This window comes from Anolis sagrei, chromosome 1, assembly GCF_037176765.1.
Source record: "Anolis sagrei isolate rAnoSag1 chromosome 1, rAnoSag1.mat, whole genome shotgun sequence".
NCBI lineage: Eukaryota > Metazoa > Chordata > Lepidosauria > Squamata > Dactyloidae > Anolis > Anolis sagrei.
Window position 1 is genome coordinate 62,842,033 of NC_090021.1, and position 15,999 is coordinate 62,858,031.

The 15,999-nt window shown below is 41.6% G+C and overlaps 1 protein-coding gene across 2 annotated transcripts in view; it reads left to right on the forward strand.

Moving 5' to 3' along the window:
* Nucleotides 1-2,388: 2,388 nt before the first annotated feature.
* The window catches only part of THBS2 (thrombospondin 2), a 50,357-nt gene continuing 36,746 nt past the window's right edge, over nucleotides 2,389-15,999 (forward strand). The window contains exons 1-3 of one of the 2 annotated variants that reach the window (XM_060753766.2): nucleotides 2,389-2,786; nucleotides 7,418-7,492; nucleotides 9,412-9,965. In XM_060753766.2, coding sequence (XP_060609749.2) covers nucleotides 7,423-7,492; nucleotides 9,412-9,965 — 624 coding nt within the window. In that variant the 5' untranslated portion in view covers nucleotides 2,389-2,786; nucleotides 7,418-7,422. Of the gene's footprint in view, nucleotides 2,787-7,374; nucleotides 7,493-9,411; nucleotides 9,966-15,999 lie in introns of those variants that run through there. The other variant, XM_060753765.2, reaches the window with a different exon arrangement.

Consider the following 15,999-nt stretch of genomic DNA (forward strand, 5'->3'; position numbering starts at 1 on the left):
CTGAATCTTGCAGAGCACACTGTATCTTTTCCTCAGGAGCCCTGCTGCTCCGCAGCTTCCTTCCAGCATGCCAGTATCTATCCAGAAGCGAAATATGCAGCCCGCCCCTCAGTCCTATTCCCTTTCCTCCTTGTCCCCCCTTCCTCTATATGCTCTTGTTGGAACTGGGAAGACAGAGGCAGCTGCTGCTATTTCTATTGCTATGTGGCTTCAAGCCTTGCACCGATCCAGCTAATGAGGGCCAGGTTTATTCCACATGCTTCAGGAGGCTGCCAAGGAGACAGTTCTTGTAGAAGAAGTGAGAAGGAATCCACGTCAGGCACGACTTCCCACTGCCTCTTTCAGTCCAGCAATTGGAGCAATTGGAAATGTAATGAGGGATTTGTGAGACTTAAACATAGTTGCATCCAGCCCCATTGCTCTTTCCTAGAAAACTAGATCTTTAACTTTGATGTTCAGGAAAACCAGAGCTTAGAAACATGACTCAAAAATAATGCACTTCACAATTATTATTGTTCCAGAATAACACAGAGTACTCACTAATAATTTATTAATTATTTATTTGGTGTGTGTGTGTGTGTGACAGAGAGAGAGAGAGAGAGAGAGAGAGAGAGAGAGAAACCTCGTGCACCTCAGATCACTACAGGAGATGCACTACAGTTTAATTGATTCAACCAAGCCATAGCCTCGAGGATGTAAGATCTGACAAGAGTAGTTGATGGTCAGGGATCTCAAAGGATTGTCTTTCATAGGATCACCATAAACCATAGTCAGATTTTAGGCTGATTATTGATGGCACCTCAAGTACAAAATACAATGGCCCATTTCACTCTCAAATTCCTCAATCTTTGGTTGTTGTGATAAGCTTTTCAGACCAGGATGAGGAGACTGAAATTGCCTCTCAGGATTGAAGTAGCTGATGCTGGGGAGGAGATGACTGATGTCAAGGTTTTGAGAAGGCAGTCTTGTGCCAGGCAACCTGCTTTACACTCTTGAAAAAAGGGCATGGTTGCTTTTGATGTATGCTTTCAAAGCAAGGTAGATTTGGAGGTTTGACATTGTTTGCCTCTGAGGATTGGAGAGTATGAGCTGCCCAAGTCACTTAATTCCCTTCTCTGTTCCCTCTCCAAATGTCTGGCAGGCCAGTAACTTAAAATGCCAATGGAGCAGTTAGAACAGTGGTTCCCAACTTGTGGTCTGTAAGTTACCAGTGGTCCACAGCCATATCTTACCACTGCAATGTAAGCAATTGGTCTCGCAAAACCCTCTTATAGTGTCAAGGCTAATTAAATATGGTTTTCTGTGGGCAAGCAGATTACGACTTCTGGGTGGCAAATGTTCTGCATCAGAAACTAGAGCTGATGTGGTCTATCCAATGCAGTTTTCTGAATCAGCACTCCAAATAACCAAATTGAATCTAAAGTTGACCAAAAACTAATTCGTAACCCTTTTGGTACTCACATTAGAGAGTGTCCCCTGGTCAAAATGGTTCCTGGTCAAAGTGGTCCCTGGTCAAAGTGGTCTCTGGTCAAAGTGGTCCTCGGTCAAAGTGGTCCTTGGTCAGAGTAGCATTTGGTCAAAGTGGTCCCTGGTCAAAGTGGTCTTTGGTCAAAGTGTTTCCTAGTCAAAGTGGTCTCTGGTCAAGGGGTCAATGAGATCTCTGGTCAAAATGGTTCCTGGTCAAAGTGGTTCCTGGTCAAGGGATCTCTGGTCAAAGTGGTCCCTGGTCAAAATGGTCCCTAGTTTTAAAAAAAGGTTAGGAACCACTGAGTTTGAAAAACAATGAAGGCATCCAAAGAAAACCAGGCAAAGATAACAAGGGAATGAAAAAAAATCAGCAAACATTGGAGTTCTGGATGTGAACTATTTTCAACCCCTCACTCTTTGCAGTGCTGGAAATGTGGGTTCAGAAAGTACATTTCCCATCCCTGGGGGCAGAGTCCAGGGGCGGGGAATGCCTTGCTTTGCTCACTACTTTTTAATCTGCCCCCTCCTTGGTCATTTGTACTGTCCGGTGCTTGGGAAATTTTGCACTCTTTCCTAGTTTTTAGACTCCCTCCATCGAAAGCGCCACTGGCTCTTCCTAGTTTTAGCAAGTAACTTTTCCAAGCTCCTATTTACTCGAGGGAAAGAGTGGTTTTTCCTTTATGGATGCAGCTGAGTGGCACAGGCGTGGCAAAGGTGCTTCTCTTTGCCCTCCTCCCCAGCCATGGCCAGACCCTGCTTCAGTATGAAAGGATTTGGGGGGAGGCGGGATTCATAGTTTGGAAGCAAATCAAGCCCCTTTCCATGCCTTCCGAGGTGGTGGGTGGGAGACAGAGGGGAGGCTTATCCGTCTGGCCCTTCCCTGAGCTGCCAATTGAGACTGGGGAGAGAAGGCGGGGGGCTGGCTTCTAACTTCAGGAAAGTCTTTCCAGGTAGGCGAGAGCGCAAAGGGTCGGCTCGGCGCAAGGGATTATGTCATTGCGGCGGAGAGGCAGGGAGTCCAAAGCGCTTCCTCCGCTGGCTGATTGACAGCCCCTCGCCTGGCCCAGGAGCCTATATAAAGCGGGCCAGCAAACGGCTGGGAAGCCACTTGAAAGGCATCCCAGCCCAAGGCGAAGCGAAGTGAAGCGCTTTCCCTTTTCCAGACTCCTGCCAGGGAACATCCTTGGAAGGACCGGCTTGGCGCGGCACCCTCCTTCTTCCACGCACGCTTGCTTTTAAAAGAAGCCCATTATCCTCTTCTGGGGCTGGACTGGGAAGCTACAGCACTTCAGAGGCTCCCTGGAAGAGTCGGAGACCAGGTAAAGGTTTGGGGATGGAGGGGAAAGGTCTTGGACCGGGTGGTTTTGGGAGGAATCCCCACTGCGGACACGTGGAGCCGGGCGCGGGCTTATTCGGATTCCAGCGCGCCCTTCCTCTTCATAAATCGACACAAAGTGAGTAGTAGGAGAAGTCGGGAAGCGTTGGATTCCAACTCACAGCACCCCCCTGCCTGCACAGCAGCCATTGACCATGCCGGGTTGGGGATTTGGGGAGTTTTAGTCCAGGAAAGAAAACTCTGGGGAAAGGTTTCCACGAAATCAAAGGGGCAAATGACCCCTAAGTCCTGTACATAGGGTATGTTTCTCAACCTTCCGAATGCCTCGACCCCTTAATACAGTTCCCCATGATATGGTGACCCCCAACCATAAAATTATCTTCGTTGCTACGTCATAACTTTAATTTTGCTACTATTATGTATCGTAATGTAAATATCTGATATGCATGATGTATTTTCATTCAATGGACCAAATTTGGCAAAAATACCCAACATGCCCACATTTGAATACTAATGGGGTTGGGGGGTTGATTTTATCCTTTGGGAGTTGTAGTTGCTGGGATTTATAGTTCACCTACAATCAAAGAGCATTCTGAACCCCACCAACAATTGAATTGAACCAAACTTGGCACACAGAACTCCCATGACCAACAGAAAACCCTGGAAGGGTTTGGTGGGCATTGAGTTTTGGAATTGTAGTTCACCTACATCAAGAGAGCATTATGGACTCAAACAATGATTGATCTGGACCAAACTTGGCACAGATACTCAGTATGCCCAAATGTGAACACTGGTGGAGTGAGGGGAAAATAGACCTTGACATTTGGGAGTTGTAGTTGCTGGGATTTATAGTTCACCTACAATCAAAGAGCATTCTGAATGCCACCAACAATAGAATTGGGCCAGACTTCCCACACAGAACTCCCCATGACCAACAGAAAATACTGTGTTTTCTGGTGGTCTTTGGTGACTCCTCTGACAACCCCTCGTAACTCCCCTCAGGGGTCCCAACCCCCAAGCTGAGAAATGCCGGTGTATGGGGAAATTAAATGCTGCTGGGATCTGATCCATTGAGTGTAGATGGATCTGGGTTCCATAGCGTTCCATGGGATTTGCTCCCTGGCAGTTGTACAGAGGACTCTAGACTTACTCCACCCCATGTGGCTGGAATGGCAGCCCACATCTCCTTTTCTCACTCTGGCTTGTAGATGTTTGTGCTATTGTGTTCCTACTTGCTTTGTGTAGAAGGGTTTTTCACCAGAGTCTTGAAAGAGAGACCACTGGAAAAAAAATCCTATAAGAATGGAATCAAAATCATTCTAAAGCATTACAAGGAGTTTGTTCATCATTTATAGGGATTTTCTTTGTCTGGCATTTTACTCAGACCTCACAAGGCACAAGATACAGCAACATAATTGGGACACAGTTGAGGAGTCCTGCCCAATTTGAATGAACGGGGCTCTCTGAAAAGTCTGGTTCATTTCACTGGTGTCTAACATGAATGTGAGCTTCATAAATAGGAGTCTAGTGTCTAGATCCAGGGAAGTCATGCTACCCCTCTGTCTTGATCAGACCACACCTGGAATCACAGTGCGTCCAGTTCTGGGCACTGCAATTGAATGAAGATGTTGATAAGCTGGAATGTGTCCAGAGGAGGGTGACAAAAATGATCAAGGGCCTGGAGAACAAACCCTACGAGGAGCGACTTAAGGAGCTGGGCATGTTTAGCTTGCAGTAGAGACAGCTGATGATCATGTATAAATATGTGAGGGGAAGTCATAGGGAAGAGGGAGCAAGCTTGTTTTCTGCAGCCCTGGAGACAAGGACACAGAACAATGGCTCCAAAGTACTGGAAAGGAGATTCCACCTGAACATTAGGAAGAACTTCCTGACCATGAGAGCTGTTCAGCAGTGGAACTCTCTGCCCTGGAGTGTAGTGGTGGTGGCTCCTTCTTTTGCGGCTTTTAAGCAGAGGCTGGATTGCCATCTGTTGGGATGCTTTGAATACGATTTCCCTGCATCTTGGCATGGAGTTGGACTGGATGGCCCATGAGGTCTCTTCAAACTCTGTGATTCTATGATTCAAAAGAACCTTCATTCATTTCATTAATCATTTTGAAACATCTGCTTCCATGTCCATGTTTTCAGTTCTTTTCCTAAAGGTTCCTAGAGAGGGGATTTGTCTAATTTATTAGGGAAGAGCATTCCAGAGTTGGGGGTCATCACTGAGTAGACCCTCTCCCTTGTTCCCACCAGCTGTGCTTGTGAGGGTGGTGGTATCATGAGAAGGGCCTCCAGGAGGACCTTAAGGTCCAAATGGGTTCATAGGGGGAGATGCAGTCACGCAAATAGGCAGAATCCAAACCATGAAGGGCTTCATAGGTAATAACCTTCACTTTGAATTGGGACAGTGGAGCTGCTTTAACAGGGGAGTGGTGTGCTCCCTGTAGTCAGCTCCTGTTAGAAATCTGTCTGCTGCTCTTTGCACTGTTGCAGTTTCTGAACCATCTTCATAGGCAGCCCCATGTAGAGTGCATTGCAGTAAACCATCTGAGATGTAACTAAAGTGTGGACCACTATGGCCAGATCAGACTTTTCAAGGCAGCTGGCACACAAGTTTTAAATGTGCGAAAGCCCTCCCAGCCACTGTTAGACGGCACCTGCTACATTTTTTTTGGTTGTTGTAGGTTTTTTCGGGCTATATGGCCATGGTCTAGAGGCATTCTCTCCTGACGTTTCGCCTGCATCTATGGCAAGCATCCTCAGAGGTAGTGAGGTCTGTTGGAACTAGGCAAAAGGGTTTATATATCTATGGAACCCTTTTGCCTAGTTCCAACAGACCTCACTACCTCTGAGGATGCTTTCCATAGATGCAGGCGAAACGTCAGGAGAGAATGCCTCTAGACCATGGCCATATAGCCCGAAAAAACCTACAACAACCCAGTGATTCCAGCCATGAAAGCCTTCGACAATACATTTTTAAAAATTTTGATTGCTTGACTAATGATGAATCCATATCTTGAGAAAGTGAAGCATTTCTTCAAAGTACAATAATATCAAAGTGGTTTAAACACTCCTGATGTGGCTTATAATGTGTATGTATTTATGTATGTATGTGTTTAATTATTTATTGGCAAAGTAGCTCAGCAGCATTGTAGTCTTTTAATGAAAGCAAGGGACTAAACAGGTTAACTTTAACTCACACTGAGCCTTGAACTCCTGTTGAATGGATATCCTCTTGCTGTAATTAATTGTAATACATTGTGTGAAAGGACCAGATAAATTGAGAGGTGTCTATGAATTATAAATGCCCCCCCCCCCCCGGTGGCACAGCAGGTTACAGCACTGAGCTGCTGCACTTGCTGACTGAAAGGTTGGCAGTTTGAAACCAGAGAGCAGGGTGAGCTCCTGCTGTTAGCCCCAGCTTCTGCCAATCTAGCACATGCAAATGTGAGTAGATCAATAGGTACTGCTTTGGTGGGTAGGTAATTGCACTCCATGCAGTCATGCAGGATCCATGGCCTTGGAGGTATCTATGGACAATGCTGGCTCTTTGGCTTAGAAATGGAGATGAATACCACCCCCAGATTCAGACATGACTAGATTTAATGTCAAGGGGAAACCTTTACTTATGAATTATAATATCATATCATGCAAAATAAACATGATCCCACTTGTAGAAATCAGTTGTGTTACACAAAAATTCTGTTTCTGTATGTGCAGTTGACATTGTTTAGTAGAGCTGTGAATATGAGAGGTTTCCCATTCAAGTTCTGTGCATTTACTCAGAAGTAAATCCCATTGAATTCAATTGGGTTGATGCCAATACGCAATACACCTGTAATTTTATCTAAGTTTGCATGTAATCAAAGTACTATGTGGATGACCTCAGAGGAAGGCAATGGCAAGCCTCCTCTGAAGAAATCTTTCCAAGAAAGCCCTGTGATAAATTTTATTTTGGGTTTGCTATAGATCAACTTGAAGGTGCATAGCACACTATTTTTTTCCAGTGATGGGTGTGTGTCTGTGAGTGTAGGTGCATGAATTATTTGCGTGAGAGACAGATTTAGACAGAGAGGCTGGGATTTACTGCTTTAGATGAATATATAAGTTAAATTACATGTGAAACCCTTCTGGAAATACCATTATCATCCAAGAATGTCGCTCTATAGCTCGCCAAAAGTGGATTTAAGAGCAGTAACTAGTAGACTATTTGAGTGCCTAGACGTCTCATGGAAAACTTTTGAAGACAATTCTGGTTATACTATATATGTATATTTTCCATGAATTTATTAAGAAGGTAATTCAACAGCTGGAGTCCACCTTCTAGCTGCTTTTTGAGTGATCATTCTCACTAATATTGTCAGAGTCAAGTCTGGATCAAGCATAGCTATTATAATACACAAATACAGAAGTATGCTTGAAAAATACAAAGATATGGTGATTTAATACAAGTCCCACATTTAGAATAAACTGACGATAAAATACCATAAAGGAGCAGAATTTGGGGGGCTGCATAGCAAGATGGTAGTTTCCTTTGTATGTTTATGAATGATGTGCTAGTCTTTAAAATGAACAAAGAACATTCAATAATGCATATATTTTGCTTGGCAGGCATTATGTTACACCGGAGTTGGCTACTGTGGCTAACAATCTTGTTAACTTTGTGGATTTCTTCAGAGGCTCAAGGTATGTTTCGAAGTATGTATAATGTTTGGATCAAAGCATCTCACATGTCCAGAGTGGATAGAAACCTCTACAACTATAATATGAGTTCTAAAAAGAGCTAGTTTGTACACTCACTTGGCTTGGGTTTAAGAATAATTGTTCAAATATTTCATTCCATTGCATGCCTGGAAAATGAAAGTTTGAATAGACAACATGCCTTACAAGAAATGTATCAAGAAAAGAGCCAACAAAAAAGATTAGTGGAACAAATTTTGATTGCACATCAGATGTTCAGAAGTATCAAATTAACTTGCAATGTAAACGATCTTAAACACTAGCAACTCAGCTGATTATTATTGGATTCACTTTGCTGAGAATTCACATGCAGAAATTTGAAAAATTGCCATGTCCTTTTTTTGGGCTTGCATCCTGCTTTGTCTGGATTTCTTAATGCTGACTGGTGGCCTTTTGTGTCAATCTGACTTAGAGTTGTAGCCTTAGGAGTAGCCTTCAGAACCTTGGAAAGCTCCCGTAAACTTCATACTAAATGACAGAGTGTATTCCTCCTCTTTTCACTGGGACTTTTACTGATAACTCTAATTGCCTTAGTTTCAATAAATACGATAACAGTAGCAAACATTCTTAGACAACTTGTTAGGTTATTAACCTGAACATTTATTCAGCTTTCTGAATAACTTCTACAACTTCTCCTAGAGTCATAGAATCATAGAATCAAAGTACCAAATAAATGGAATTGCTGGATCTGATGTTTGATGCTATAAGAGGAGCAATAATTCCTAACCCAAGAATTATTATTAATTAGAGTCAGCAGTAAAGCTGTGGAAGAGCTGTCATTATCAGTATAATCAACAGCCTTAGCTGAAGAGAAGAAAGCATAACAATGACTTTCCCAAGCTTGGGTCCCAAAAGATTAACATATTCCCTGACCAGGAACTGCCAGACATTTCCATGACCCATGATGTGCATGATATCCCGATACTACACAAATCCAAATATGGGGAAACTTGAGCTTGTCTCCTGGATCTGAGAAGTCCCAGATTGGATCTTAGGTGGCAAGGCTGGGAAAAGGTTCTTACTTATGATCCTTTAGATGCCTATAAGAGTAGATGGTCATACAGACTAGGTGTGGCTTAATATAAAGCACCTTTTTGTTGCCTATACAGTACAGAAAACTACCTGTGGAAATGCATATTTCAATCTTTCTGTGATATTAAGACACTTGGCTTTTATAATATTATAAAAGCCCTATTAAGACACTTGACGTTTATAATGTTAGTACTGTGGGCAGTGCTCCTTCCCCCAGAACCTCTTTGTGAAATGAGTAATATGGGAATACATGGGGGGAACCTATGCTATGCTGAGACTCCTTTACACACTAGTAGTAAGGAGAAGGTGCAATGTGGCTCTTCACCTGTGATTGAAGGAATGGTGCAGAAAGGAGCATCTCAGAGTGTAATGTTATAAGAAACAGGTCTGGAAGGTAACCTCTACCCCTGAAAATGAATGGGGCAGCATATTTCCATATAGCATTTTAGAACCAGAATGTGTGGAATTCCTTGAGCATGTGACTAACTTGAATAGCAACCCACAATTTAATTTCTTATTTATTTATCCAGTGAAGTTCCTGGGTAAAGTGGTGACTGGGTTCAAAGAAACCAGGTGCACATTTCTTTTCGGCTGGGACTGACATTGAATTATGTAAACTCTCTATCTGCTTTTACCCATCTGTAAATTCAGGCTTTGGGTGACCATATTACTGTGAGCATGAGTGACCTAATTGCTACAAATTGCACTATAGTTGTTTTTTTTAATGGCAATGGGTCATGTTCAAACTGTACTTTGGTATAAGACGCATTAGCTAAATTAACAGAACCAAGCTATATGTTTCTTTATTAATCATATTCTAAATAACTTTTCAGATGAAGATGGAGATGAAACCACATTTGACTTGATGCAGATCAGCAACATCAACAGGAAGACCATTGGAGCAAAAGCATTCAGGGGTAATATTTCTGGGGTTCCAGCATACCGCTTCATCCGGTTTGATCATATACCTCCACTTAACTCTGAGAAATTAAAACAGGTTGTTAAACTGATCCAACAAAATGAAGGATTCATTCTTACTGCCACCTTCAGGCAAGACAGGGACTCCAGGGGCACCATCATTGCTTTGGAAGGCCCTGGCATCTCTCAGAGGCAATTTGAAATTATTTCCAATGGCCGAGACAATACACTTGAGCTTTCTTATTGGGTAGATGGTTTCCGGAAGGGGTATCCTTTGGAAGATGTGGACCTAGCTGATCTACAATGGAAAAATATAACTATACAAGTAACAGGAGAAAGCTACAGTCTGTATGTTGGATGTGACCTCATTGACAGCTTAAGCCTGGAGGAGCCCTTTTATGAAAACCTGAAAGCAGAGAAAAGTAGAATGTATGTGGTGAAAGGATCTACAAGAGAGAACCACTTCCGGGTAGGTAACCTGCAAAAAACATCTTCTATGGGTCAAAGGACATACAGTGCACTCCTATTCACATATGCCTGGAAGGATGATCTTCTGAATTCAGCAGACATAGTCCCAAATAATTGTATAAACAATTTTAACCTTACTTGCCTTGAGATGATCAATGGATCTTTATACTGATAAGTATACTTAATATCACATTTTCATGGGCAAGGATTAGACAAAAATCAACTAATGAAGATGTAACTGAAAGATATAATCAGATATTTATCTTCCATTTGAGGTCTTTGATTTTTTACAGAATGTTATTATTAAGGGCCATAGCATTTTGGGAATTGTGACAGATACAGCCCTACACACATCCCCCCACCCCACCTCACAATTGCAGATTAATCCAAGAGAGAATGACTGGCCAAAGGCCACTGAATTAGCTTTTTGGATGATTGGGGTTTGGATCTGCATATTCTTTATCAGCCTGGTGGTTTCTGTGTTAGTTTTGAACTAAATCCACCTTAGGCATTAGCCTGAACTTCAAAGGAAATAAGGGTGTTGAACTGCATGGTTAAAATTGCTTCAGCACCTTGGAGAACACTTAAAATTTGTGCCAAAATCTGGGGTAGATTAACTGCTCGGCTGATGTGAGAGCTACCAACCACCATTGATTATGGTAAGAGAAAGCAGAGTCTGAGTGGGACTAGAGAAAAAAGTTCACAATCCCCCCCCCCCCCAAAATAGTATATTTTGGAATAAGCTGGATCCTGACTGAATAACTGTCATTAAGATAAATTTCATAATTGTCTTCCTCAGGCAGATCAGGGTATAGGGTTATAGCCTGTGTTGGATGGGGTTACACTCTCCCTGAAGATGCAAGCTTTTCAGCTTGGAGGTGATCCTGGACTCATCACTGACCCTAGAACCTCAGGTGTTGGCAATAGCCAGGAGTGTCTTCGCACAGTTAAAACTTGTGTGCCAGCTGTGCCCATACCTTGAGACACCAGATCTGGCCATGGTAGCCCACATCTAAGTTACAGCCCATCTGGACTACTGAAACACTCTCTACGTGGGGCTGCCTTTGAAGATAGTTAAGAAGCTTCAACTAGTCCAGAGATAGGCAGCCAGGTTACTGACTGAACTACTCCCCTGTTGCAGAAGCTGCTGGTCTGCTTCCAGGCTAAATACAAAGTGTTGATTATTACCTATAAAGCCCTAAATGATTTGTATCCAGGCTATTTAACTAATCACATTTCTACATATAAACCAACACCAGTCTAGTGGAGGAGGCCCTCCTCTCAGTCTCAGCCCTGTCTCAAGCGTGGTTGGTGGGGATGAGAGAGGGAGCCCCCCCCCACCTCTGGAACTCCCTCCCCTCCCCAAAGAAGTAAAAATTGTCACTTCCCTCCTCTCCTTTAAAAATCTTTTAAAGATCCATTTTTGCACCTTAGCTTATGGAGAGGAGGAGAATTAGCACAACTCAATATATCCTCACTTGGGCACTGGAAATGCACTTCAGCACTGTTTGGCGGATGTATGTCATCATCACATTATTTTATCACTCATCATTTTATACTTTTAATGCACTTTAATGATTTAGATCATTTTGATGTAAATGTGTATGATATAACTATTTGTTGGTTGTCATTTAAGTTTTTAAGTTTATATTGATGCTATTTACTTGCTATTTTTATTTTCTTTGTTGCACATTTTGGCATTTAATGTTTGCCACATTTCTTCTGGAAACAGCCATGAGCCCCCCTGGGGAAATAGGGTGGATTACAAATAAAGTATTATATATTATAAATTATAATTGGGGACAGGGGACCACTTTTATGCTAATTCTTGAATGTCTTTGTTTTCAACTTGGTAGGAACACATGGAATGGGTTTTGATTTGTAATTACAGACATCGGCTACACATGATGATATGTGTTATTGAATCAAATCAAATTAGAATACAACAAAATGGCTTTGAAACACATTCAATGTCTTCTGAATGTCTGAAATGAGTCCTGAGTCTTGGTACTAGTTTCTACCCTTCCTAAAGAATTAACCATAGATAAACTCAAAGGCATTTCCTTAAGTAAAACTATTGTTCAAATAAATGCTTGGAGTTCTGCTGTGTATATGAAATGTTTTTAGTGAAGATCAAATGCTTGCTTCATAGTTCATTAATGGCTGTTGCAATGTACCAGGAAAATAGCAAGGAAATAAAAGGAACCCACTATGTATATGTTTTCACTGGAGAGAGAGAGAGAGAGAGAGAGAGAGAAGGTGGAGAATTGGAGGTTCCACAATCAGACACAGATGAGCCAATTCATTGGAGTCCTGTATGAACCAAGTGTTTTGCTCATGTGTGAGCTATCTAGCTGTTTTGTTTCACGTATTCCCTTCTACACCATTTGATGAATTCTGTCCCCAAGTATTTCACTCATTACTTAAAGAGTAAAATGATTATATTATCCCACCTGTAAATAATATTTTTGCTTTTCCTATGAATTTTTTCTTGAGGCCCCAAATCTCTAGCATTGCAGAAAGTTAGATACTGAAAATCATTCAAAACTGGGGTTTCCTCTACACAGCCAATTAATCCAGGTCAGGAAGTCAATGTAAAAGATCTGGTTCACTTTGGAATATAATCATAATCATCATGACAACAACACCACCACCAACAACAACAACTTTATTCTTGTATCCCACCTCTATCTCCTTAAAGGGACTTGGGGCTGCTCACATGGGGACCAAGCCCAATATAAACAAGATAACAAGGAACACAATTAAAAACTTTTACAGTAAAATATATTAGAACAGTAAAACCAATAAAATGTAAGACATCATAAAACATAACTCAAGCATCAACCAACCACTAGCTGAGAAAAGTGGGCATGTGCAGATTTGAGACTGATAGGGCAGGACAAGAGCCTGTGCTAATGCAAAATATAGGACCAGGGCTGCAAATAAAGTGCTGGAATCCAACCGAAAAGGTTAGGGCTAGGCAGACTTAATCAGTATTTAAACCATTATTCAAAGGCACATTGGAACACAACCACCTCATGAACTGTCTGGCAGCTGTAACAGTGACAGTTCAAGATATCCATGTGCCCCCCCCCCCCCCCGGAGAGCTGCACCAGCAAAAAACAGTTTTTCAGCACTTTACTGGATCACAGCAAGGTAAGATACAAGAATTGAACATCCCCATAGGGACACAGTGGTTTGCTTTCCATGTAGGAGGTGTTTGTTGTACAAACCTGCCCAGCCCCTGAGATCTTCAGGAGAGGCCCTTCTCTTGGTCCAACCTCCATCACAAGCTCAATTGGTGGGAATCAGAGTCTTCCCTGACTGCCTCTCGACTCTGCCCAGGGAAGCCACAATGGCCCCCAACCTGCTGCCCTTCATGTTAAAACCTTTTTATTCAGTCAGGCTTTTAAAGAAAAAGGTTTTTAAAATTGTTAGGGTCTGCTGCATTTTTATATGCTTTAAATGATGTTCAATACTGTTTTAATACTTGTATATTTGTACGAGGTATATATGAAATTGTATTGCAATGCTTTTAGTTGAGAGCTGCTTTGAGACTTTGTATGGAGAGAGAAAGTGGGATATAAATAAACATAATAATAATAATAATAATAATAATAATAATAATAAGTTTACCTTCTGAGCTGTGTATGTGGCTTCTTACTATGATTGCTGCAGTGTTAGCCCTATCTACCTAAGTGCGCCACATTTAGTTTCCATCTGTGCAGTGTTTATAAAACAGGGGAGCTTCAGTGGAATTTATAGCTTGATCTGGAATTTCTATTGAGTCACATTGTTTCCAGCTGGATTTTTGTTGGAGATCACATTGTTGAAGAGGAATGTTTTCTAGAACCCCTGAGCTTGAGCCACCTTCAGGCCAGATTTTAGTGCCTGTGTAGAAGGACTCTACAACTCTTGCATTATATTTGCTTTTCCATAGTAATTTTGTCTGTCTCCTCTTTTTGGGTGCCTGCACTGTATATCTAAATGCTTAGTGGATGTTTTAAGTCACTACAATGCTAGATATTTGGAGACTAAAGGAAAATTTCAGTGGGATTATTTTTGGAAGAAATGTTTTTGCCTCTCTGCCACTGCAATAGCTGCACAACTCTTTGAGAAGATCAAGTCCATGTAACCAGCTGTGCCTCTTTGCAAGTACAACTTTCAAATGGGAGATTAACATAAGAAAGAAAAGTCCACACAATTTCTACTTGCTTTCTAAGGTTCCCTGTATGATGGAGCTAAATGAAAAGCTGCATATTGGTGATGTGTCTGTGTAGTATCTGAGTGACCATATTCTAATTTTTATCTTAATGTGTGAATATATTTCATTGAGAGCTAGTATGATGTAGTGGCTTAGGCATTGTATTTCTTCTCTGGAGACCAAAGTTCAATTCTCTGCTCTGCTATGAAAACTCACTGGGAAACTTTATAGACTCTCTGTGATAGGTTGGTTCATCTTAGAGCCATCATAAGTTGTAAATTACTTGAATGCACAACAAATGCACAACAAATACTTGGTTGAGTACACAAAATGTCAATGTCAACAAAGATATGTACAATGTTTTATTACAATTTAAGTACAATTCAGGGCATTTCTTCAAAATAGGTCCTATGTGGCTGTTGCTAAGAATGTGTGAAATACTGTACTTTTAGAAACCCATGTTATGCTTCCAGTGCCTCATCACTTTGGCCATAAAATAGAATGTAAAGTCCCCTATTTATTGGGACTATGGGCGGCCACTCTGAGAATCTCTTATTTGGCACCCTAGTCACCAAGACTCCTTGCAGTCATGCCGGCCACATGACCTAGGAGGTGTCTACAGACAACGCCAGCTCTTCGGCTTAGAAATGGAGATGAGCATCACACTTCAGAGTCGGACATGACTGGACTTAATGTCAGGGGAAAACCTTTACCTTAGTCACCAAGAAGATTCCCACAGTGGTTTTCCATACAAAGTCAGAATGTTGAATTGTGAAGGAATTAAGAAGATTAAGAAGATTGTTTGAGGTGTAATTGTAATCAAGGAGGGGGAGCACAAAGATTTGTTAGTCGGAATCCTCTGAACTCCTAGGCATGCTCACCAAATGGGCAAAGACTCTAACCAGCGTTTGAATGATTTTCCCCCTCAACAGTTTATCCCCCCCAAAAGAGCATAGTGTTGTGAATGTGTGTAGAAGGGATTTCTTCTGTATACCTCCACTCTTCTACCAACACCTGGCTCTGTTTGCGATAAATTGGAACATTCAGTATTTAGTACTCCACCTTAAACTAAAAGAAATAATAGTAGAAATTGTTTTTCATTGCATCTTTCCAATATTTTAAAGAGAAACACTTCTACACAACCTCGTCTCTCACATGGAATGGAACTGTGTGCCTCCGCAAGGGAGATAAGTGTTCTTCACACTATATGGACCATATTTGTCTTTTGTTCTTGGCTGTGGACTCAGAGGAACATGTAACACTCCAATGCATTGTACGTTGGACTACTTCTGTGCCAAGTTTGAAAATGTCAGTTAGTTCAAAACATGACAGAATGATTGCTTAACAGTACATGTAGGAATGATTATATTACACTAATATTAAAATCACTCCAATGGCTGCCATTAGTTTCCAAGCAAGTTACAAAGGGTTGTTACTTTAAAGCCCTAGGTGGTTTGGGTCCAGGTTATCTCTGGAATTAGCTCCTCCTGCATAATCTGCTCCATACCCTCAGGTTCTCTGGATGACAATTACTCCAGTCAGCCAGGATTAGATTTGCAACTATTTCCTAGAAGAATTAGAGCATTTTCACTGCTTGTGATGATTTCTCATAGATAACTTCCTTCAATGGTTTTAGCTATCCTAGTTCCCCAAGTGAATATATGTTAATTAAACTTTTTCATATTACTTTTGGTCCATTTTTGTTTTGCTGAAAATGAATTTCAATGACAAATAAAAATACAGATGCAAGGAAATTGGTCTGTAATATTGTACTAGCTTTGTGTAGAGTGAACCCCACTTAGTTCAATGGAGATCACTTCTGAGTAGACAA